Raw genomic sequence first — 25980 nt, forward strand, 5'->3', positions numbered from 1 at the left:
CTAAGGCCTCGTTTGTTTTCACAACTCTTCTTAACTCATTCCGTTTTATTTCATCTAATCATTACAATTTTTTCAAATTTACAAACAAAATAAAATAAACAATTTAACTTTTTCAAATCCCAAAACAAAAATATTCTACCAATATTTTATTCAACTTTTAACTTTAATTTCAACTCATCTTATCTCATCTACGAAAACAATCTAGGCCTTAATGGCCTCGCTGGGCCATTGCACCAAGCATTGCAACCTTTTTATGAATTAAAAATGTTTTAAATGTTTTTATTGTGAATTGTGAAGTTATGACTTTTCACAAGTGCCATTTCATTTTTATAAACAGAGAACTTCACCCAAGAATTTAAATAATCAAACTTCTCTAGAAATTTAGAGAAGCACTTCCTTATTCATTTTATGTTTTTGTTTCTTTGAGCTTTAGCTATTTTATATTGGGTTAGAATATCTTTTTTTAAGTGCATCGAAAATGAGATTAATGGAAATTGACATTGTTGTATCTTGGGATAGACTATCAAGAAGCCTATTGTATGTTAAGATTTGGAGGCAGTGGAATATACTCTACACAAAGCGTCCATCATAACATACCTCAATACCGGATTCTCTCTTTCTAAATTGCTTTTGTTATTATATTCATTCTCTAGTTTAGAAAAAGTTTGCACATATCTAAAAGAACTAAGGCAAAACAAAATAAAGATAAACTCGAGTAGCTTCCTCGAGCAATTCACATGTTCTAACTAAATGCCTAGAACAGATTTGCATATGCAGTCTTGACACATAAAAAAGAAATCATGACATGCTTTTCATACATCTTTCTTATACTCCTCCGCCAAAGGAGGGCCGCACAAAGTGGCGATTTTTATAATCCGACTAACATATTGTAAAATTAGGGCTAGAGGCCATAGTAGTTATTGTGGCTACATTTAATTAGAAATAGCCATGTTGGCACTTTAGTTAATTTCTATTGGTTGTAATGTACTTAGTTTCAGTAACTGTAAATACTCTGCTTTACTATAAATACTTTACATGTATTTCCGTAAATGTAAGAAAAAATATTCAGATTCAATACAAGTAAAGTCCAAATTTTCTTTCTCTTCTACGTTCATCTTTCTTTCTTCCTTCCTCTGAATCTTTCTTCCAGAAACTTCCATGGCAAAATTCAGATTTTGTCATGGTATCAGAGCAATCTGATTAGTTAATTTCTGAATTCTCTGTGGTCTTGAGTAAATGTTAATTGTGGAATTTCATTCCTTTCTTGACCTGCAGCGGAAGAAAATGTTTGATTTGCTGAATGAGTTGTTGCACTTTTAGACTTGAATCTAGGTGGAAAACCATGGATTTTGTAGCACTTATCAGAGGTATGTCCTGTGTATCCACAATGACTACACACAGGACGATCTTTACGGAAGCCAGATTGCTTGAAAGATGAGTTGCCAAAGGGTATACTCAAGTTGAAGGTTTAGACTTTCAAGAAACATTTTCCCCAGTTGCTAAACTGACCACAGTGAGATGTCTATTAGCTTTAGCAGCTACTAAAAATTGACATTTACATCAATTAGATGTAAATAATGCATTTTTACGTGGTAACCTCAATAAAGAGGTTTATATGGACATACCTCCTGGTTATGAAAAAGAGGGGGACCATCGTGTTTGCAGACTTAAAAAGTCTCTTTATGGCCTACGGCAAGCATCTAGACAATGGTTTCAAAAATTTTCTGCTGCTATACTTGATTATGGGTTTCATCAAGCACATTTAGATCATTCCTTGTTCATCAAATCTGATACTTCCTCTTTTATTTTCTTGCTAGTTTATGTTGATGACATAATCTTAGCAAGCAATAATCTTCAATCTATCACTGAGCTGAAAAATTTTCTGGATAACAAGTTCAAAATCAAGGATTTGGGAGTTTTGAAGTATTTTCTTGGTTTAGAGGTGGCCAAGTCATCCAAGGGCATTATTTATGTCAAAGAAAGTATGTCTTGGATATTTTGCAAGACTTGGGATTCTTAGCATCCAAACCAGTAAATTTCCTATGGCACAAAATGTAAAATTTTCCTCTACTGAAGGTGAACTCTTAGCAGATCCTTCTAGTTATCGCAGACTCATTGGTAGACTCATCTACCTTACCATATCCAGACCTGACTTAGCATATGCTATTCAAGTTCTCAGTCAGTATATGGACAAACCAAGACAGTCTCACTTAGATGCAGTGCATAGAGTGCTTAAGTATTTGAAAGGCACACCTGGTCAGGGAATTTTCTTCTTTGCCACTTCTGATATTCACCTTAAAGCTTTCTGTGATTCGGATTGGGCTAGCTGTGTAGACACTCGCAAGTCTGTGATAGGTTTTTGTGTTTTTCTTGGAGAATCTTTGATTTCTTAGAAATCAAAGAAACAACAAACTGTTTCAAGGTCTTTAGCTGAAGCAGAATATAGGGCCATGGCTTCTACAACATGTGAACTTTCTTGGTTGATTGCATTATTAAAAGACTTTCAGCTCCAACACTTTCAACCAACACTTCTTTTTTGTGACAATAAAGCTGCTCTTCATATTGCAGCTAACCCAGTTTTCCATTAAAGAACCAAGCATATTGAGATAGACTGCCATATAGTAAGGGAGAAATTACAAGCCAATGTGATCAAGACTCTTCATGTTGCTTCTCATAATCAATTGAGTGATCTTTTTACTAAAGCTCTTGGATGTGTTCAGTTTCATTCCTTACTTGGCAAGATGGGTGTTTTGGACATACACACTCCATCTTGAGGGGCACTATAAATACTTTACATGTATTTCCGTAAATGTAAGAAAAAGTATTTAGATTCAATACAAGCAGTCCAAATTTTCTTTCTCTTCTACATTCATCTTTCTTTCTTTCTTCCTCTAAATCTTTCTTTCAGAAACTTCCATGGCAGAATTCAGATTTTGTCACTTTTCGTTTTGTAATGACCGTTGGGGAGATCATCCACTTCATTTCTCCCATGTTAGCATGGTAATCAATGCATTTATGGCAGCCCACACCGCATTGATGAAAAAAAAGTTGGTCATGTCCTTATGCCAGGGATTATGATCATCTCCACTTTACTCAAAACATTCAACGTAAAATATGGTATATTTTTTGCCGTTGTGCTTATAAAATTAATTACAGGTAAAATGATCATGCTTAGCTTAAAATAAATATAATTCGTTTCAAATGAAATGAAGAGGATCAGTATATGTAGGTACCTTCCCAGGACGAGCTGTGTACACCTACTACAACACTTGATGCTTACATGTGAGTGATGTGAAGGGAATTACCACCACAAAGAGAACTAACTATGATGAACAAGATAAAAGAATTTCCACTTTGTAGTCTTTGGGAACAAGCTGAACTCAGTTGAGCATCCATCTTGGTCATGTTGCAAGGCTTTGAACTCTCTCTGGCTATTGCATGCGCCATTGTGACCTCAAGAGATTGAAGTCGAAAAGATCAACCCCAAACTCGACTTCGCGCATCAATTAAACGATATATGACATATAAAGTGGATCATACAAAGACCTTTACATGTTCTAAATCACAAAATGATCATAGGGTAAATTAATCAAAACTTGTTACAACTGAAACACATCTTGATGCATGCACGTATATTCAAGGACCATGTAAGAGTGAAAGGAAGAGGCATTCAACAGAGTCTTGGAAAATCCCTATTATGCCTAACCATCTTGGACATCTGACCCTTCATCACCATACATGCTTTCTCCAACTCCATCGCCCTCCGTTGCATCCGTTGTAGGCTTAGTGTCATATGATCTTTATCTTCTTTTGAAAAGATGTGTAGGTTAATGTCTTTTTTCAAAACCATCTGATGCGAACTGCAACTGTTTGTGCTTGGATTCTTATATACCAACTGATCTTTTGTTGGGATTTTGGATTTTTGAGATATAAGCGCTTGTACAGCGATCCTGGGAGGGATTTTAGGATTCTTTGCAAGCTCTTTGCACACTTCGAGGCTGAGCTTCTCATAGTTGATGCATCTACATAAACTTGATCGTTCCTCAAATGAAAGGCCGCGGTGAGACTGAGCAATCACAAGACATATATGAGTTAAGAAATTACTTCTAGCTAGAAAAGAAATGATTACAACGAGGACGCGGATGATGACGACGACGACAACTTAAGTAGAAAATAATATTTATTGAGAATTTAATATTTTTAAAAAAATTATTTCCTCAAATATACCAAAATTCCTATGGTTTTCATGGATATCCACTTCAATCAGAAAACAAAATATGGAAGATAAAAGATAGGAAAATACTTTAACTATAAAGAGATTACATAAAAAATAAATTCACAAACTGACGTGGCTTGTTATGTTACGTCAAATTTTAAAGTTACTTTTATTAAAAAGTAAATCTAACGGATTCTATAAATTTATATCAACTTGTAAATTTACTTTTATATAATATTTTTGTGTCTATAACAGTTCTATAAAAACTAATATGACTTGTGTAACTGTAAGGTAACGTAGGTAACGTCCAGATGAGGGAATTTCCATCATTAAAGTACCGGCCATGGGCATTTCATGCGAGCATTTAATAGGCCAAACAACTAGTTGCTGACCTCAAGAAATCACAAGGGCTGATTGGATAATATCTTTTTGAGCCCCTAATTTTTTTTTTTTAATATTCTAAAGATAGACTGATTGTCAGATTCCCTTTGTTTTAGTCCGTGCATACAGCCATTAATCTTTCTGGCTCTTGATTTTCATCTCTCATCCAAACGAAGGCAATACATGCATTGCCAATCACAAGTGTTGATTCTCTGAGAAAAGAAAATTCAGTATTTATATGCCGAATTTGGACTCTTATGAACTACACGGGAGGGAGTTTTTTGGTAGATAGAACCAAAAGAATGCTTAATAATTAAATAAGAATATGACAAAACATATGGCGATAGATCATTGCCCCTGCTTTTTATAGAGGAAACGTCCTTAATCTTCTTCTCTTTTTCCCATTTGGTGGAATGGCCTGTGGTATTCATTTGCCAAAACAGCACTTGTTTCTTTTATCTTTTGATAGGAAACATTCACAAAAGAGAAAAGATATTTACAACTGTAAATTGTGTAACCGTCATGTAATCATTTTAAAAAAAGTGAATAAAATATGAGACCCACATGAAAAAAAATTAATTTTTTAATAATAGACCCTACTCATTTTCAAAATGATTACGCGGCGTTTAAATTACTCTTCGCAAAATAGAATGCTGCCTCAAAAGTGTTTTCCCATTAGATGTAGGTACCACTTCCATCATGGCACTAATTTTCAGAAAAAGGTGCAAATTAGAAACCTTTTCTGGGCTCTGAATGAGTTGCAAAGAGTCTTGATAAAAGAAGACAAAAAATATCAGAAGTAGAATCTTGACAAAAGCTGCTGTTTTTATTTTTTAACCCACAGAGAAGTTTTGGTTTTTGTTTTGGTTTTTATGAACTCTTGTGCATCCAAAAGATTTTTGTCTTGCATATTACTTTTTATACTCTACATTTTCCCCTTCTACCTACTGTGTTCAATTATATGGTAATCATGGGGGTATGAAGGAACCAGAGAAAGGGTATGAAACATTCACCTCAATATAGATATCAATGGCTCTGTAGACTCCATCAAAGCTGTCCCTGGCACAATCTGGCAAACTCTCTGCTACTCCAAGAAACTTAGAGATCTTAAGGTTCTGATCTGGGGATATCTCACCCAAATACTTATCGATCAATCTTCCAACTTTCTTCATTCTGCGTAGAGACATTTCATCGCTATTAACAAATACCTTAATCAATCTTAACACTAGATTAACATCATAAACACCCCTTTCATTGCCAGAGATCAGCAAGTCATCTAATGTTGCTTGGTCAAGCATATTCCCAATCATTTTCTCCAACCCAACTCTGTAATCTTTCTTCAGACCAAAACCACAGACAACCCTTAATACCCAAAGCAACCCTCTGCAGGAAAAAGCAATTTTTCCCACCATAGTAACTCCATGAATAACTGTGTCTGCAAGTCCAGCATAGTCTAACCTTGAATATGTATTGTAGTTAGCGTTTCTTTGAGTTGCAGTCTTCAGGTAATGGAGAAGAAATTTTGTGAGTAATAAACTGTTGTTATCAGTGCCATAAAACCCCATACTTTGAATGACTCTTTCAATGATCTTTGGGGGAAAATTGGCTAAATCATCAAACCACCACGCTTTGCTTGGTGAAGATTGCTTGACTGTATCAGGGGTGGCTTTAGAGGAGTAAGAAAATCTAAACCCAGATGCAGTTTCAGGAGAAGATGAAGAACAAGAAGAAGAGGAAGCTATGATGTTTATATCCGAATTTTGAGCAATCTTTGCTAACAGTGCATCTATGAGCCTTTGCAGAAGACCAGATGAATCTGCATGTGAAAAGAATGAATCACAGTTCTTCAAGCATACAAGTATATCACTCCATGTCCAGTACAAAATTCGCTCCAGAAAGTTCTCTGTTTGTTGGAAGAGATTCTTGGTTGAAATCTTCTCGGTCATGCCAAGAAAGACTGCACAACAGTGGAGAAGAGACACATTTGAAACTGTGATTGAGATTCCGCCATTGTTATAACAGAATCTAGAAACCAGCTCAAACCCGTATGCACCTCCCGGGAAGTCATCGATTTCAATACCCGATTTTTTTATCTCAGCTCTTCTCTTTTCTTGCTTGATAATTTTCTTTAATCTTCCTGAGTATTTTGAGATAATCTTCTGCAGAAGTGAAGCGTCCACTTAACAAAAGATTGCATAAATTATCAATAAAACATATATCAAAAGAGCTTTAAGATTACCCCATCCAGAAAGAATGTTTGTTCACCGTTGATGTGGATTTGCAAATTACAGAGTCCTTGCATAGCTGCTTTGCCTTGAGTAAAACCAAGAAAGTTGTTCTCTCACGGGCAGCTAGAAATGTTCGAAGTCCATGTGATGGCGATGGGGAAAGAACAGAACATGTTTATATATGCCCTTTGCAATAGAACTATTGAAACATGTTGACGTGTGATGTTCCCGAACCGGATTAGAACAAGATTATTTTCCTTTTTTTTTTTTTTTTTGGGTGGTTTATTTTCCTTTTTCCGAGTATTAATAGACGCACAATTTTTTTTATAATATTTTTTTACAACTATATTTTAAAATAAAGGTATTTAGATAAATTGATATTATTTTTATAAATTATTTTATAAAAATATTCCTCATTTAATACTATCTTAAGACAAATGAAGTACTTGAAAAGGCATGTAATCTATTAATGTAATTAATGTACCTAGAGGAGTCCTCCACCTCCACGAGTGGCACCATTGAGATTAGCGGCTTCGGATCTCTCAGATCTGAGTGTTCTCTTCTTCTTTTGTGTGGCGTGTGACCTACACGTATCACCACTGTCGATAGCAGCCATACGCCGGTGTATCGGGTCATCTACATGTTTCTATTCTCTTATATTTTTTTTTTCCTAATCAATGATCAAGATGAAGTGGTGGTGATAAACAATTCAACTAAAACCCAAAGCTTGGTTTGCTTTCAAGATAATCTATGTTATGCTTATCTTGCTGAGAAAATCAATAAATAAATAAAAATCAAGTAGATGAGGAAAAAAATAAAAAAAAATCAACTAGACTGCGGCTTACAGTCACAAGCAGCATTTACATTGCCAATGCTTTCTTTCAAGCAGCATATTTTCTTTCTTTTTCTTTATTTTTTTTATTTTTTCACCTTTGTACCCTTGATTCGCTGCTTTGGTATGAATAGCAGTTTTGGGTTTTTGGTCGGCCAAAAAAAGAAAGACAAAATTTAAAAGAATGGCAAGTTGGTACAACAAACGGAGAAAGATAACGTGGAGGATTGTCTCTTGTGGGTGACAGCCTCTGCAAGTCAAGAAGAAGCATTGCTTTCATTATATCGGAAATTATTGGTATTCCAAGTGGCCGCATATATGCAACTTACGTTCTCGATTGGCTTTGGCGTTGGACTATCAGGACATGTGAAGAAGGGGGCCCACGGAGAGAGAGAGAGAGAGAGAGAGAGAGAGAGATATGAACAAAAGCAAATTGTCGTTTATATAAATATTAAATAAGAAGGGGTTTGGCAAATGAGGGGGACGAAGAAAAATGAGCAAAACTCTCTTAAATTTTGCAATACACTCAAAACTATCAAAATTGTCATTTAATGGTATAAATAATAACTTAGTTTTCAAAATGATGGTTAAAATAATAACTTGGATAGCTTTTGATAGTCTATGATAATCAGACTAGTTAAAGCACTGTCCGATGACTAACGAGGGAACAAACCACCCAAATATACAGAGGTCCCTAAGGAGCAGTGCCGTGGCTTTAGTCATGAGTGGAGCGGAGGATCATCATCGTTACAAACTGTAGATGTCTTTAGGTATTTACATGAAAAATTCTTCTCATCAGCTATTATTCACCACCCTACACTCCACCCTACGTCCTATGAAAAACATCTTCATATCTTATGAAAAGCACCCTCATACCCTATAAAAAAAAAGCTATAGGTGTGGGGTGTGAGATTACTGTAGATGTCTTTAGGTATTAATATAAAAAATTCTTCTCATCAACTATTATTCATCACTCTATCCTATGAAAAACACGCTCATATCTAGGAGTGTCAAATCGTGTTAACGAGTCGTGTTCGTGTCGTGTCAAGACATGTATATTATACTATATAGGTCAAACATAACCCGACCCGTTAAGCTTATCGTGTCAAAATCTCAACCCTAACACGACCCATTAACATAACGGGTCGTGTCGTGTCAACCCGTTTTAACCTGTTTGTGTCAATGGGTTGAATAAACTCAAAATTAACCCGTTTAATCTAGTTAAGTTTAGCATAATTTTATATAAATGTTAAAATTACAATATTTATAAAAAAATATAAAACTAATTACAACTCCAAAATTACAGTCTAAATAATAAAAATATCGAAATTAAAATCCCAACAATTTTATTTTTTAGGTATAAGGGTATAATCGTAACTTAAACTTTTTTAACAGGTTATAACGGGTCAAAACAGGTTGATCCGTTATCAACCCGTTAAGCTATCGTGTCTTAACGGGTCAACCCGTTTTGACCCGAACCCGTTAAGGATAAACCCTAACCCGCTTTTATCGTGTCGTGTTCGTATTGGGTTAACAGGTCGTGTCATATATTACCATCCCTACAGTCATACCCTATGAAAAACATCCTCATCTCCTATAAAAAAAGCTACAAATATAGGATATGAGAGTGAATAATAATCGATACGTAGTAAATTCCTAGAAGATGTACAAACTTCGTCACATAGCAACCTGAATAAGGACAACCGTAATATCTTTGTCAGTTTTTTTTTTTTTTTTTTTTTTTTTTCACACACTAATAAGCACACCCAAAGATACCGAAACATACCATTCTGGATAGAAATCTCCTAAGATTCTTAATGGAGTTCTAGGACCTAAAGACAAAGATGGCACTCGAACCTCTTGATCCCAGAACCTAACAAGGCCCTCGAAAGATCATGCACTTAGTAGGTTGGAATGGGTGGCAGACCTCTTGATCCCAGAACAAAAGAGCTGGAATGTTCCTTTACTTCACAGTCTATTCTCCCAGCAGGAGGTGGAACTTATCAAATCTATCCCTATCAGCTTGGGTAATAGAGAGGATAGACTAACTTGGGAATGGACCAAAAATGGCCTCTTTTCAGTCAAGAGTGCCTATCACTTACATAGAGAGATTCTGGCAAGGCAAGAAGCAGGGCCCTCGAAAGATCATGCACCTAGTAGCACGTGGAAATCCTTGTGGCAACTGCAGGTTCCCAATGCAGTTAGAATGTTCCTTTGGAGGGCTTGTAATGAGGCTATTCCCACATTTTCAAATCTGAAGCAGAGAAGATTGAGAGAATGCAACTTATGCCCAATCTGTCACCGAGAAAAGGAATCAACAGGCCATGTGTTATGGGGTTGTAGTGCTGCACAAGATGTATGGGGCCAAGCAAGTATCAAGGTAATGAAAATGGCTACGCAACATGACTTGTTCCGAGACATATGGGACCAATTAAGTGAAAAACTACCAAAAGCAGAACTTGAGGTGGCAGGATCAATTGCAAGGCTTATATGGAACAGAAGAAATGAGGCAGTGCACGGTAAGAAATTCAGACACCCCAACTCTATTCTCCAGAAGGCCTATGAGGACACAAGACTGTTCAACGCTGCCAAGGTTTTTGTTAAGTCTCCTGGCGTAGTAACCTGTCCTGAAGATAAGCCTTCCTGGAAAAAGCCTCCTGATGGGAAGTACAAAGTTAACTGGGATGCTGCGTTAAATGAATCTTTGGGAGTATTAGGCATTGGAGCCATTATCAGAGACAGCCAAGGTATGGTCTTAGGAACTATCAGAGCAAGAAGAAACATAAGAGTCTCCCCTTTTACTGCCGAAGCTTATGCAATGTTGATGGCAATCCTTTTCTGCAAGGACACTGGAGTTACTAACATAGTGCTTGAAGGGGATTCACTGCAGGTAGTCAAACAGATGCAGAAGTCTGTCAAGGATTGGAGTCATGGTGGTCTAATTATTGAAGATGTTAAAGCTATAATGAAGTCCTTTCCTGGCTGGAGCATTGGACACATAAGAAGGGATGCTAATATGGCAGCTCATTTGCTAGCCAAGGATGCCCTTAACAGTGTTGAAGACTCTTTTTCCCTTGAAAACTTCCCTAGTTGTATTGAGCATATCATTTGTAAGGAACTCGTGTAATCCGTTTGATGGAGCAATATGAATATGATCTTTGATTTCAAAAAAAAAAAAAAGATGGCACTCGAACCAGAAAATTTATGGCTACTTATTAAATTCACTCAGTCAATTACAGCGCAATTATCAATTTTGTGACCGAACTCCAAGGACCAAGATCTGAGTATCACTAAAAGAAAACGAAGAACAAAATAATCATACCGTTTTACGGAACCTTACATAGCCTGCTGGGCCAGGAGCAAAGCAACAGAGATGAAAAGCAAATGAGCGTGTTTCATAATTCTAAACATAACTAATCTGAATTCATTTTGAAGTGCTGTTTATGGGGGAAAAAAAAATGGATCTCAAGCTGAACAAGTTATCTTGGCATAATGATATTTATAATTCAACGTCAGTTTTACATCCAAGTATACCCTGAAGGAAAATGGACAAGTTTACACGACAGCACGGATCACAATTTCAAAACTAGTTTCAAAAACTGGAAAAGGGGCAGTCTTAGATTTCTAGCATACCAGCTAAACATGCTACGTAAAACGAAGTTCAAATCAAATGCCACTCGTCCCAAGGCAGCAACAGATCACTTCTGTCTCAAGCCAAATACCACAAAAACAATGCTCAGAGTCAGGAACATTCCTACAATTCTCAATAACGGAGCCTATTCCGGTCCCGGTCACGATCCCTGTCCCGTCCGTATTCTCTACCTCTGTCATGATCATAATCCCGGTCCCGATCTTTTCCTCTATCTCTCTCTCTACTTCGACTCCTACGCCTGCCCCTGCCTTCTCGTTCTCGGTTCTTGTTGCTCTCCCTATCATCTCGATCCCTTCCTCTGTCTCTACTTCTCTCTCTCCCGTCTCGGTCAATCACGCCTGCAAACATTTTGGTACAAAAGAGTATAGAGTTAAACAACACAAAAATGACGACCATTAAGAATGTTTAATGGTAACACCAGCTATCTGAGCAACCACTTGCATCCAAACTAACCATGATCAGCTGGTTTAAAAATGATGTGGAATGCTGCAATCTACATTTAACAGCATATGACAAACATGTTAAATACACATGCAAACTGTTCTTACAAAAAGGCTGCCTAAAGCAAGTGATCACGGATTGTGGACCGAACCTTTCCAACGCTAGTTGGTGTAGCAGTGTGCATTGAGAAGCTTTTTGTGTGGAGGCATTGGCAAGGAGTTCAAGTTCCACCTAGTCAAGTAGTCTAAGATTTGCACCCCAATCTGGTGGGTTGGGCATTAGAAATTTGATTTTGGTCAACAAAGCTCTATTGGAAAAATGGTTATGTGGTACACCAATAAAAGGGAAGCTTTATGGTAGATAGCAGTGGAAGCTAAGTAGTATGTGAGCGGATGGACAGTGGGCCTTTTGAAACTGAGGTGTGGAAAAACATCAGGAGAGATTGGGAGGTGTTTTCTCCCGTTTTATTCGTTGTGTTGTGGTTCTGACACAATACACCATATTAGACATAGGAACCATCTACCATGTTGGCTGACTCCTCACGGTCAAAGTATTCAGAGGTGTGGAGGATGGTCCTTTTGAGCATAATCTAGTGTATTTGGCAAGAACACAATGTGGCTGATCCTTTAACAACCGTGAGAGGACAATGACAGGTTAAAGCCATCACGTTAAAATATGACTATGCCCAGTTTGATGCTCACACCAGCTGCCAAAGTCTCAAGTGTTGTTTGTTTTCATAGTTCATCTCAACTCATCTCACCTAATGATTAAAACTTTTCCAAATTTTCACACAAAATAAAATAAACAATTCAACTTTTTTAAATCCCAAAACAAAAATAATATTAAAAATATATATTCTAACAATATTTTATTCAACTTTTTAACTTTAATCTCATCTCATCTGCGAAAACAAACGAGGCCTCAATCTTTTAGTGCTTAAAGTATTTTGCTCCTTTTTCTTTGGGTGTACACTTTTGTATGCTTCTTGTGTACTAGGGTTGCACTCCTTCGCACTTTTAATATAATTTTTGCAATGCTATTAAAAAAAATAGCAGTCATGATTAGAGATCCGACCTGTTTCAATCTATCAACATCAATTACAGTAAGGAATTTCAAAAGGAAAATAACATACCAACATCAATCACTATTTGCCATTAGGCAGCAACATATAAACCTCAATTCACCATTGAGCCTAAAAAAGATGCAAAATTAAAACTCTTTAAGAGCACAAATAGGAAAATTTAAAATGATCATCAGCAATAACCCTACCCACAATAAATTAAAACCACTCCTGCATATGAAGGCGCCGCTAGAGTAATATATCACCTATGTAGAAGCCATTATGTCCGCTTTCCTACACATACGAATTATTAGGCTTTGTTCAAATATTCCTTATACAACTATCAATTGAAGACTTTTAAGGCCATGTTATGTCATAGGCATGGTCTTTAGACACAATACAACCCAAAATGATGAACAATCAACAACCTTTCTTCCTCCACCAAATTATAAACTTCACGAACAGGATAAGCTTTAGCCAACAATAAAGACATCCCAATGGATGAAGTTAGGACTTTCTTTTTTAAAACTTTGTTCCATTGGTCGATTGTAATTGATTTTAATGGCATGAACATTCACTTACAGATACTTTGTTCCATTAAGATATGCCACTTAGTGGCTGTGAATGAGGACCAAGACTGGGAGTGTAGGTCTCTCTCTTCTGAGGGAGAGATGGGGGAGCCAATGGAGTCACATTGAGCAACGGGGGAAGGTATTGAGATGGCTGGTGAACCCATTCTTTAAATTCTTTGCCACCATATCAGCCTAGCTCAGTCTCCTCTGACTGGGTGCTACAGAAAGTGAAGGAAATCCAAAATTAGGTGGGGATTGAGTGTGAGGGTTATGAGGATCAATTTATGGCATTGCTCACTGCCATTGAAGCAGACACTTGGCTTAAGAAGTCCGGTTCCAAAAAAACAGTGGGAGTTAAAGAGATTGACTTGGTCTATTAATTACGAGGGCAGCTCAAGCAGAAAAAAGTCCAAGGTGCCAACAATTTCTTTATGAAGCCCAAGATTGTATCTTGGAATGTCTGAGGGCTTAATGAGGCTAACAAGCATCTTCGGATATGCTCAAGGCGGACATTGTTTGCTTGCAGGAAACTAAGATGGAAATTATCTCAAGAAGTATTGTTCGAAGCTTGTGGAGCTGTCCATATGTTGACTGGGTTTACTTTGCGTCTCTCAGGGTCTAAGGTGGAGTACTAGTTATGTAGGATCGAAAGGTAGTGGATAAAAGGAAGGAGTACACTGGGGAATACACAGTGGCATGCTCCTTTAAGAATGTGGAAAATAATTTTACAGGGGCTTCTGCTAGAATTTATGGGCCGAATTTAGAAAACAGAAGAAATAATACCATTGAGATTTTGAACATAGATGGAGCTGTTTCCATTGAGTTTATTGAGATTACAGAGCATGTTGCTGGTTTCTTTGAACAGTTGCTTACCGAGCAGTTGGTGTGGAGGCCAAAACTCAACGGGTTAGCCTTTGAGACCATTGAGCAATAGAGTGTTTTTTTGGCTAGGGAGGCCCTTCTAGGTGACAGAGGTTCATGAAGTGGTGAGAAAGGTGATAAAGACAAAGCACCTAGCCCTGACAGATTTTCTATGGGCTTCTTCCAATCATGCTGGGAAGTGGTGAAGGAGGATTTAATGAAGGTATTCCAGGAGTTCTTCTCAGTTAGGAAGTTTGAGGAAAGCCTCAATGCCACTTTTATTGCACTTATTCCCAAGAAAGTTGGGACTTTGAATGTTAAGGATTATCGGCCTATTAGTCTTGTGAATGGGGGTGTATAAGATTATCTCCAAGTTTCAAACAAACCACCTAGGGGACATTTTGGGGAGGATTATTTTTCAAAACCCCATAACGTATTTGTGAGGGGAAGACAAATACTGGATTCAGTACTAACAGCCAATGAATGTCTAAATAGTAGATTAAAATCTGGTGACTTGGGTATTTTACACAAGTTGGATATGGAAAAGGCTTAAGATCATGTTAACTGGGACTTCCTACTATACTTGCTTGGGAGGTGTGGATTTGGGGAGAGATGGTGCTCTTGGATTAGGTGCTGCATATCTATGGCAAGGTTCTTAGTTTTGGTGAATGGCAATCCAGTTGGCTTCTTTACCAACTCTCGAGGTCTAAAACAAGGGGATCCTTTGTCCCCCACTTCTTTTTGTCATTGTTATGGAGGCACTTAGTAGAATGGTATCTACTATGGTTGACAATGGCTTTACAGCTGGATTATCAGTTGGTGACACCAATCGGGGTACTTTTAACATTTCTCATTTGTTGTTTGCAAATGATACTTTGATATTTTGTGAGGCGAAAAAAAAAAAAAAAACCAGATGCGTTCTTTAAGGGCACTCCTACTTCGCTTTGAAGTTGTGTCCGGTTTGAAAGTGAACTTATCTAAGTGGAATTGGTTCCAGTTGGAAACGTTTGCAATATCCGGTTGTTGGCTAACACTCTCGGATGTAAGGTCTCCTCCTTTTCTAAGAAATACCTTAGCCTTCCTTCGGGGGCCACTTTCAAGGCTAAATCTATATGGGATGAAATAATTGAGAAGATTGAACGTAGATTGGCATGTTGGAAAACACTGTATTTGTCAAAAGGTGGTAGGACAAGTGTGGCGATCCAAATTGAGAAACTCCATCGTGTTTCCTTTGGAGTGGGTTGGGGAATGAATTCAAGTTCTGCCCGATCAAGTGGGAGTCTATCACCAACTTCCATTAAGTAAATTCCTAATTCCTAGCCCACTAGTAGAGATTGGAGCACTAGTAAGGTACAAAGGGTTTATGGAGTGGGAGTCTGTAAGCACATTAGACAACATTGGGGGGGTTTTTTCTCGGCACACTAGAATCATGATGGGAGACGGATCTAGAATAAAATTTTGGCATAACTTATGGGGTGGAGATAGAGCCCTCAAGGACACATTCCCTACAATTTTCAGGATTGTGCGTGAATAGGAAGCATTAGTGGCTGACCACATGCAGCCACTAGACGTCTCATGATTTCAAACCTTTGTACGCCATGAGATCAAGTACTCGAGGAACAAACAGATTGTGGTGGGTACCTACTAGAAAAGGTACATTTTATGTTCGTTCCTTCTACAAGTCCCCCACACATCCGCAGAACAATCACTTTCCTTGGAGAAGGATTTGGAGAAATAAGGCACCTCCCAAGGTGGTATTTTTTGCTTGGACAGCTTCGATGGGCAAGATCTTGACTATGGATAATTTACAGAAACGTCGGGTGATTGTTGTGGACTGGTGTTGTATGTGCAGAAGAGTGGTGAGATTGTGGATCATCTTCTACCAAATTGTGAGGTTATTGGGCTTTGGGCTATACATTGTGAGGTTGCTAGGCATTGGGCTATACGGTGTTACCTCTTGTATATCCCTTGTGTACTTAGGATATGCCTATTCTTATTAATAAAATCTTCTACTTATCAAAAAAAGAAAAAAGCATTCATGAATTTCTTGTATCACTAGAACACCACTCCTAGGCGCTGTTCTTGTACATGACACGTGTACTTGGGCTTTTGCCATCCTTACGATCAATAAAATCTTATTTACCGATTAGAAAATAAAAATTTCCACTGGTTGCCAGCAAAACAAGCAAAACCTAAAGTAAATTGTACACTTCAAAGTTTCTTTTTCTATTAAGTTGAAAATTTGCACTTCAAAGTTTCTTTCAAATAAATTTTCTTACTCATAAAAAAAAAAAAGTTTCGTTCAGATAAAAATATTTCAATCCTTTTTGCCAAAACTTTTAAGAGCATCTAATATACAAAGGATTCTCAGTTACCACTTTTGTGAATCTAATCGCACAATTGGAAATATTATGCTGGAACAGATGGATTTACCATCTTGCTCATATAGCCAATTCATAAGTGTATGCCTATGTCTAAATTTTATTTGCCTTTGTTGAATAGTACTGCTACAGAAACCTTTTTTTTTTTTTTTCCAGCATGCTTGTCCTGCATCATTATGCTATAGGAGACAAAACAATTTATTTCATCCAAAGCAACTTTGAGGGTAGTTTGCTATGAAAAATTCTCGAGTTGCTTACTCCAGAAATATCGTGAGATCTTGCTAAAAGATGAAAACATAAAAGTACTCTTGTGACACATTGAAAACCCATTACCGTTAGTTGATGAACCTAGGTCGCCTATTGTGATACCCCATATTGAGTTCGTAAAGGTGGTGAATGGGAGTCCAATATAGCTAGGAAAGAGAATTTCTTGCCCTTCATAATGAATTTCAAAGGCCTCGAATTGTACCATTAACCAGTTCTTTTAGAGTATGGCCCAAATGTGACTTGAGCATTCTCTTGGGTCGTCACAAATGGTATCAGGTCCAATCCCAACAAGAATTATGAGACTTGAGCGATGCCACCAATGAGGGAATGGCCTGATGAGGACGTCGGGGAAGTTTTGGGGGAGGGGGAGAGATTGTGACACCCCCCCCACATTGAGTGAGTATAGGTGGGAAATGGGCTTGGAAAATAGAAGTTCTTGCCCTTTATAATGAGTTTCAAGGAGCTCCAATTGTACCATTGACCAATCCTTTTGAATAATAGCCTAGATGTGGCTTGGGCCTTTTCTTGGGGCGTTACACCTATGCTAGAGGAATCAAGTCTATATGGTTTAATCTCAACTCAAATTGACTAGTGAAGGCCATCACATTAAACAAACAAGTCTTCCAAAAGGGATGCTATTTACTCTCAAAAGATGTACTAAAGATAATCTGTTACACATAAAAATGCAAAAAAGTACCTAGTTCCTCAACCTCCCATCCAGCACGCCCAGAACCTGGAAGCCCCCGTCCAGCTTCAGCTTGCTGCGTTTTAGCACGGAACTTTTTCTTCAGATTGCCAAACTCATCATACAGCTCACCATCATCCTGAGATTAAGAAAAAAATAATGTCGAACCGCAGAATAAAATAGGCAACTTAACACAATATGCCAATTGATCTTACTTCTTCAGCCTCCCGACGACGTCGCTTAATTTCCTCTAATTCTTCTTCATCAAGCTCTTTGTAACCTCCCCCACGTCCTCCTCTGTTTAGCAGATAAATCAGTTGAATAACAGGATTACATCTAAAATGTTTCAGGCTTACATATTGAAGCAAAATCAAAAATTCGTATAGATACAAGCCAAAAAATAACAGGCTTACACATTTGATTCCCGAGTTTTGCAGTTTTAAAGAAAATCTGACCCTTGGGTTTTTCATTTTGAGTCAAAATAATCTCTTGTTCATCTGCATTAGTGACTTTAATGGTGTGCTATGCCAGCACCAAGGGAATTTTGCCATGTGCTTTAACTTGCCTTGTCATTATCAATTTTTTAAGAAAATCACAATGATTAAAAAAACCAAAAAAACTAAAATTTAAAAACGAGTACTAAAGTATTTAAAAACAAAAACTAAAAAGCTAAAAAAATCAATTATAAAAATGTAAACGAAAGATCGGAGGGCAGAGCCCCTCTGACCATGGCAAGGTGGTGTACCCACCAATATCAGCGCCACGCAAGGCAGAGCTGGATTTCAGCCGTCCCCTATTGGAGGGCCCTCGGCGTTTATCCCCATGCAGTAGGTCTCCACCCGTGTGGGAGTGGAGGTCACCCATTGGCAAAGTGGGAGTGTAGACCATACTTGCATGGGGTGGATCTAAATCCAAACCGGAAACGGGTGAACTGCCTCCGGCAGAGGGTGACAGAAATTAGGCCTCAGCCTGCACCCAACACGGTTGTGGGCACACAGCCTTGCCTTGGCCAGGGGGTCTAGCCCTCCCCCATCATTTTTTTTTATTATTATTAAAAATCTTATTTTCGGGTATCTTCTCATTTTTATATTTAAAAAAACGAATTTGATTATGATGTGACAATTTAATACACAACGCAATTTCTCTATTGTTGATGTAGCACATTTAAGATCATTAACAGCAAAATGATGAAAGGATCATTTTAATTCAAAAATACAAAAATAATAATAATAATAATAACGAAAGAACAAATTGATTTCTTCTAGAAATTTAAGGAACTTTTTTGCCATAATAGCACAACCTAGAGACTAAATGAGTATTCAACCCAAAAAGAAATGACTGGCTCCCTCCAAAATACAATAGTAAAAACAAATGAGTAGAAGTATATGATCGATTAGAAAATCCAAATCTTGGAAAAATAGACAAAATTAACCAGCATTGCCAAAATGAACAAGGAATGCCATATCATACTTTAGAAAAATGCACAACAAGATATAAATCTATAGCTCAAATGATCAAACGTAACAGAAAAATGTTTCTGATCACCATCATAATAGATAATTACACTCAATGCATAGGATTTCTAAAGGAAAAGGTTCTTTTCTAGTTCATCACTTGTTCATTTTTTTCGTTTTTCGTTTTTATCTTTTTCCCCTTAATAAGTTCCATCACGTTTATGGTAAAAATCATGAGAGCACACCACCACCTCCACTACTGTTCTCTTGATGCATTACAAGTGTTGCCCTAACAGATAAAAATGGGTTTGATTTTTCAATTGGCACAATTAACAAATACACAAATTCAAGTAACTATTATACAATACAACTAGAAAAGAACCTTTTCCTTTAGAAATCCTATGCATTGAGTGTAATTATATATTATGATGGTGCTGTTCTCTTGATGCATTACAAGTGTTGCCCTAACAGATCAAAATGGGTTTGATTTTTCGATTGGCACAACTAACAAATACACAAATTCAAGTAACTATTATACAATACCTCACACCACCCTCGTTGTGACCTGGCTTATTTGTGTTGCAAATATTGCATTTAGTGCGCTTTGCCCAGTTGATATTACCACACCTGACCAACAAAAGCACAAGGCACAAGGCGTAAGGCATAAGAAACAAGAGTAATGATACACCCATCCCAACACAAGACACGAGCATGGATATAAATGATAATAAACTCAAGTAACTGATACATTTCACTAGGGAGCTGACTCGGGAAAAACTAAGAATAGAGAACAAGTGAAGAAACGGAAAAGCAAATAAGCCATCAAACCAGGCTGCTTCATTCAATTCTAGGATTTTGGGCATTAAATCAAGCAGTTAGGCAGCATTTTAATCAAATGATTCACATTTCCTGTCTTACGATAAGTTCGGATCAATTTTCATGCTGACTTAGGAGTACATAACAATGGATTGCCATGGTGGAAATGCCTACCTATTAACATACTGTAAATTTAGTACATTATAATAGCATTAACCATAAGGCTTGCTGAGAGGACATCAAAACTTGCCCTGGAATGGCAATCTGCAAATTTTACATTATTGGGAAATAATCATTGTGTCACCAACATTTTTTTTTTTTTTATGTCGGGGAACCTCTCCAAGGTAGGGCCCTTCGGACCCACCCCTACAGAGTAAACCCCGGTCCCATGCACTGCACCCTCAGAAGTTTCCCTACACGGAACGGGTTAAATCATTGGCTTTTCACCACGAGGTGTGGCCCCAAATGATTGTTTGCACCCATGAGGTGTTGAACCTTGGACCTTGAAGGGAGTGATACCCCAAGACCAAGGCCTTCACCACTTGGGCCAACCCCTTGGGATTCAAACCAAAATAAGTATATGCACATCAGATACTATGGTACCAAGTGACGGCCTTACTAGGTTTAACCAAAATAATCATGTTCATGTGAGCTATGCTTGATGAACTGTTGGTATGACAGAAAGTCCAGCCAAGGTTCTATCTCATGTTAGCCCAATAGTAAAGTAGATATGTAGACCTACCAACACCAACTAGAGTTCATCATCGCTAAAGCCTCTTAAGGCCCAAATTTTACTAATTTTTCACAACTTAGAAAACACGATGAGTTTGGACAAATCAATCTGATAGATATTCCCTTCTGCCTCCTGTTCATTCAATATGTAGGGCAACTTGATCAACAAGCTGCCTACCCAAAAGTGTGTTTTGATTCTATGCTACTCTCTTTCTCCAAAATGGAAAATCATTTACTCAAAAGGTCTATGCTGTTTGGCCAAATAGAGTTACCCTATAAGATATGACCACTAAGCTTTCACCGTATGTAGAGAGTAAAATTTACATGATAAAAGTTGGATCATAAAACGATCATTAAAAAATTGGGGTGGGAGAGAGCATTTTAAGAAGTGCAGGAAAACTTTTTTATATAAGATAAAATTTTATTACTAACTAAAGAGGATGAAACCCCAATACAGGAAGTATACAAGAGATCTACCCAACTGACAAAGGGAAAAAGTGCTAACAATTCATGGAAAGTAGAAATAGAAGACTCTACACTATTGTGGACCACTATCCAATAAAAGTATTAAGAAAAAAAGTACTTGAGCTCCAATACCGTTTTCTTGCAATCTTCGAAATAAGCATTATGAAAATCGCAGCAAAACATAAAATCCTTAAAAAATGGCAGTTTAATAATACAGTCTTACATAGGACAAGGCCAATCATTTGGACCAAATAGTCCTCCAGTAGTAGCACCAACTCCACGACCATGGCCCCCAGAGTCATTACCACCACGACCCCTGCCACTACCACCAGCCCCTGCACCACCACCAAAGGCACCAGCAGGTCGAGCACTTCCACAGCGGTTGCATACACCACGAAATGCAAAATTTACATTTGTACAACTGCTTGGATAATGTAACATCAGAAGCCATTTGCACAAATCATAGCTTAGAAGATGAAAACAGTGAAAACAAAAGCAAGAAGGAGCTGCTCACCAATCTCACATCACAGACCTTGTATTCGGACACAACCAATCCCCTCCTGTTGCCATGCCTTTCCTGAAGCATCACCCCGACCTCTTCCTCTTCCACCACCCCCATTCATATCTCCGGCATTTTCCTCTAATCCACCAAAATCACCACCATCATTTGGATCTCCACCCAAGTTATATGTCTGGTCATCTTTGTTTTTTGACTCTGCTATAAAAACTCCAATAATGTTACCATGAAAATCCTTGTTGTTAAACCATTCAACAGCAGCTAGCGCAGCGTGTGGGTCCTCATATGTTACAGTAGCATCTCCCTTCGGTTCATTGGTCACTTTGTCTCGGTATAACCATGTCTTAGGACGACCTGTTCGTTTGTCTTTCTGTGAAGTATGAATCAAGAATGAAAACAAGGGCACAAAACTACTGTGCTTCTTATAAATTAAAAAATAAAATAAAAAGATTTCATAGTCCACTTGATAAACAGGGACCGAGTGCAATTATTTACAGCAACAGATTAGACTCCCAACCTTTAGTACCCCTATGGTGCCAAAATATTCAGCCAACATATTTTCATCAGTCCCATCAGGCAAGTTGCATATATAGACAGATCCATTTGAAGGGGCTCCCTTTCCTGTATAGCTTGCCATTTCTCTCCAATTTCATGAAATCAAGGACCAAACTCTACAAAAAGATGCAATGGATGTGACTGAATTCAGTTGGGCAAAGAAAATATAGCAGAAACATATGAGCTGAAAAATAAATTCTTTCTATTTGGAACTCAAAATTCATTCTGGGTAAAGCAATTTATGGTCATGATTTTAAGCCCAAGACTCATTTTTAGAGTCATAAGATGACATAAAAACTATTAAGTTTGTTTTAAGAATTTATAAAATCAGCTCCAATTTATAATGTCTGTGCATTATATTTAATTTTATTTAGCCAATCCTAATGTCGGTACCGCAGCAACAGTTGCCCTTTTTTCCTTCATTGGTAGGTTATGTGTGCACTCAATGGGACTTGTGAACAAATTATCTACTGCATTCTAAAGGAGGAAGGAAGGTCCATGTGAGATAAGGCCCCATTGACAGCATTTAATAAGTTATGCTTACACTTATCTGGTTTAACATATACTAATATGAAGTTAATCTCTTGAAATTACAAGAAATTATCATAACACCAATGCTTGAGTAAAATTTCATTCTTACTGCTAAAAAACGAGCAAACACTCTAGATGATAAATACACTAAGAATTGAGACTTTTTGAGAAGAAAAGCAGTTCTACACATGTTCCTAGCCCCCAACAATGTGGGGGTGTTTCAGTGGCCTCCAAGAAGAATAAATAAAAGAATTATTTAACACCACATATTATTCATGACATGAGTTCTGATTCTAAGAAAGCAATATTCCAAAAATCTGAAATCCAAATGTATCAACCGCGTCTTTCCACGTGACCTTGTTTCATAAGATGGTTTTATTAAACCCATGCACCATGCTAACTCAACGGAATTGTGCACAGCACAATTAGTTAAGAAAGATCCATAATAAAATAGTAATCCATTTACACTTCTTTCTTTCTGAAAACATATCTTCAATATCACAATATTGGTTTTAGCAATCTACTACTTAGTTTTATTTCTCTTTAGTATGATTTCACATAAATAAGTAGAGATACTCATACAGAACATAAATTAGCTTGAAAACAGCATTCACGAACTAAACTAAATTCCAACCAAACAGGTAAACACAACAACAATAATACTTGGTAAATTCCATCAGATTTGCTGGAAAACGTGCCAAAGACAAAATTAAGGTAGACCGTATAATCTATTAACATGTTTGGTATGAAAAGTGATGCATATTAATAAATTTAATGTTTAAATCCCACCATAAAAAAATATTGAACAATCAACGCCCATTACTCAAGACTTGGATAATATTCCATTCCTTCACTCATAGACTAAAAATGGGAATTCAAAACATTTTACCTTATCCTGTAAAACTCATTTGGGAGTGATAACCATGCCGTGGCTTACTTATATCAGCTTGGATTATGAGACGACACGTAGGCAAAAAACAACTTCATTCAAACCCTAAAAGCTAATCTTAACTACGAAAACTAATCTCGCTGGCAGTGCTTTCTATAAAATTTCGAAGGACGAAGGTAATTGTAAAATCTGAGTTCCCCAAATAACTTAATAGCATAGGAAAAAAAGGGTTCCCCTGAAAGTGGAAGAATTCGAATGTATCATGCTTTGCAACTATGTTGCTGGGAATGTCTCCGCAAAACCCGAGAAATGTTATGAGATCTGGAAAGAAGAAGAAGAAGAAAGAGACCTTGAGACTCAAGCAAGGCCGCTAAGCTCGCAATCCTTGAGAAGCGCAGTCTTCATCCGTCGCGATTCGGTTTCAGATCCACAGACAGAAAAGAGAGTCGGGCTTTCTGTTTCAAACAAAAGATGTAAATGGAGGATACAGAAACACGGGAAACCAATTGAACTACACACATGTAACGTCGTCGTTTAACATACAAAGTTCATTACTCGGTATTCACTCTTCCCTTTATTTTTTGAGGAGAAATTCTATTTGCAGTCCTCACTTAAAAAATGTATGTGGATGTCTTTTATTAAATGAGAAAAATCATCATTTTAGAGAGAGATATTTTTGTAATTTTAAAAAATTTTAAAAATAAAATTGTCTAGGCTTGCATTGCAATTTCCAAATGGATATTTTACTTAGCATTGCTCTTTCTTGAGTACGCTACGTAAGTCCCAGATGGGGACTCCGCTCACAGACCGTACGTCTCTTGTTTGAATGACCATAATGTCCTTAATTCCATCTTTTGTCAAAATAGTGAGAAATGGGTGGTATCTAAAATATGAAAAATCTCCCTCCTCTCTTCTATTTGTGTCCGACAATTGCAGTGGTTGTGTCCTCCACCACTGTTGGCCTCCTCCACCACTGTAACACCCCACCTAAAGACAAGTTAGGATTAGACCATAATAACTCGTGACTTTAGTTAAGTGGAAGTAATATAGTTAAGGGAAGAGAACTTTTGGATCAAGATTAGGCAAAATAACTTTCATTATTGGTTAGTAATTTTTTTTTAGAATTTTAGAGTAATGTAGATTTTTGAGAAATAGGTGCCAAGAAGCCATTAGTAGGATGACAAATGGCATAAAAGAAACTAGCTACCTTAATGGGCTTAGAATTTGGTCCATAGCAAGCCAAGAGAATTAGATGGATTTGAAGAAATACAATGGTTAGTTATAGTAAGGGTCCAAGCTTATTGAGATAGAAGGCCCAAAACTATAGGTCCAACTTAGTAAAACCCAAGACTAAAGTTCAACTTAGTGTACTATTGAGGCCCAAGGACAGGTTCAATAAGATTTAAACATGGAGGCCCAAGGAAAGGCCCCTTTCAACGCCCACTTAAAGGTTTAAATCTTTAAGAAATAAGTGGCCCAATGAAATTTCACCATTTGGAGACAAAGCTTAGGACTCTTATTTCACTGTTGCAAAAGGGCATGCAAGACATCAAACATTTGGTTTTCTCTTTCTTAAAAGCATCCCACATGCCCCTAGGGTTGTTTTCCAACCATGGTCAAATCCCTAACTTGAGTTTAGGTTTCTAATTCCAAAACCCCTCATCATTTCCATAAATAGTAACTTCAACATCATGACTTGTCTAGTTTTGTTCTAGGTCTCTTATTCATGATTTTTTATTTGTAATTTTCGTCTTTTCCTCTTGTTTTGCATCTCTCTTAGACAACCCTAGAATAGTAAAACAAATCCAACCCATGTCACTTGAAGAAAAGGCATGTCAATGCCACTAAACCAATCGGCACACCTAGTGCAAACCGATGCATTCCATTGAAACTGTGGCCTTTCAACAACTTTTCAAGTGATTTTCTACAACTTATTCAACCCTTATCATGTCACTTAAATTGAGAAAATCCAGGCCTAATGTGGAGCCAAGAACAACTCCCATAATCACTCCAAGTAGGAAACTAGTCTACCTAGGAAATGAAACATGCTAGCTGAAACCTCCATTGATTTTTCCAGATTTTTTCTGCAGTATACTCCCTCTTCACAAGCCATTAGCATTCCCTCTAGCTTTGGAAACATTTCATAGATCACCCTCATGACACCTTTGAATTCTGCCCACACAATGATAAAAAATCTATGGGTACCTTGGTGATGAAACATGTGATCATTTCGGTCGAACCATATCCATCCAAATCTCTTTTCATTTTTTGCTCAAGCTTCACCAAATGGTAGCCATTCATACCTCAATACACACTTGGAAAAGCTACTCAAATAGTGTTTACTATTTGATCAAAATAGGCCACAAGAATGAGACAAAGGATGATCAAAACTCGACAGCTTTGGGAAGCCAAAATCGTCAGCCATGCTTTCAGTTTCTCTTGAAG

General features: G+C 37.4%; 3 protein-coding genes across 3 annotated transcripts; 1 reads left to right on the forward strand and 2 right to left on the reverse strand.

The window, feature by feature from the left end:
- Window positions 1-3449: 3449 nt before the first annotated feature.
- Window positions 3450-6992, reverse strand: LOC121256567 (BTB/POZ domain-containing protein At3g19850-like). Its single transcript, XM_041157411.1, has 3 exons — window positions 6837-6992; window positions 5611-6756; window positions 3450-4066 (listed from the first exon to the last, which is right to left on the reverse strand). The coding sequence occupies exons 1-3, from the start codon at window positions 6897-6899 to the stop codon at window positions 3671-3673; spliced, it is 1605 nt and encodes a 534-aa protein (XP_041013345.1). The 5' UTR covers window positions 6900-6992; the 3' UTR covers window positions 3450-3670.
- A 3054-nt stretch (window positions 6993-10046) lies between these two features.
- LOC121255120 lies at window positions 10047-10784 on the forward strand. The gene has a single exon (XM_041155403.1). It carries the CDS (start codon window positions 10047-10049, stop codon window positions 10782-10784), a length of 738 nt encoding a protein of 245 aa, XP_041011337.1.
- A 344-nt stretch (window positions 10785-11128) lies between these two features.
- LOC121255581 (transcription initiation factor TFIID subunit 15) lies at window positions 11129-24040 on the reverse strand. The gene is given in 9 exon segments (XM_041155956.1): window positions 11129-11647; window positions 17589-17715; window positions 17792-17873; window positions 19574-19657; window positions 21267-21464; window positions 21576-21603; window positions 21606-21930; window positions 22078-22231; window positions 23885-24040. Coding segments are annotated over 8 exon segments (1191 nt in total). The 5' UTR covers window positions 22198-22231; window positions 23885-24040; the 3' UTR covers window positions 11129-11420.
- Window positions 24041-25980: the final 1940 nt, after the last annotated feature.

Source organism: Juglans microcarpa x Juglans regia, chromosome 3D, assembly GCF_004785595.1.
Source record: "Juglans microcarpa x Juglans regia isolate MS1-56 chromosome 3D, Jm3101_v1.0, whole genome shotgun sequence".
Classification (NCBI taxonomy): Eukaryota; Viridiplantae; Streptophyta; class Magnoliopsida; order Fagales; family Juglandaceae; genus Juglans; species Juglans microcarpa x Juglans regia.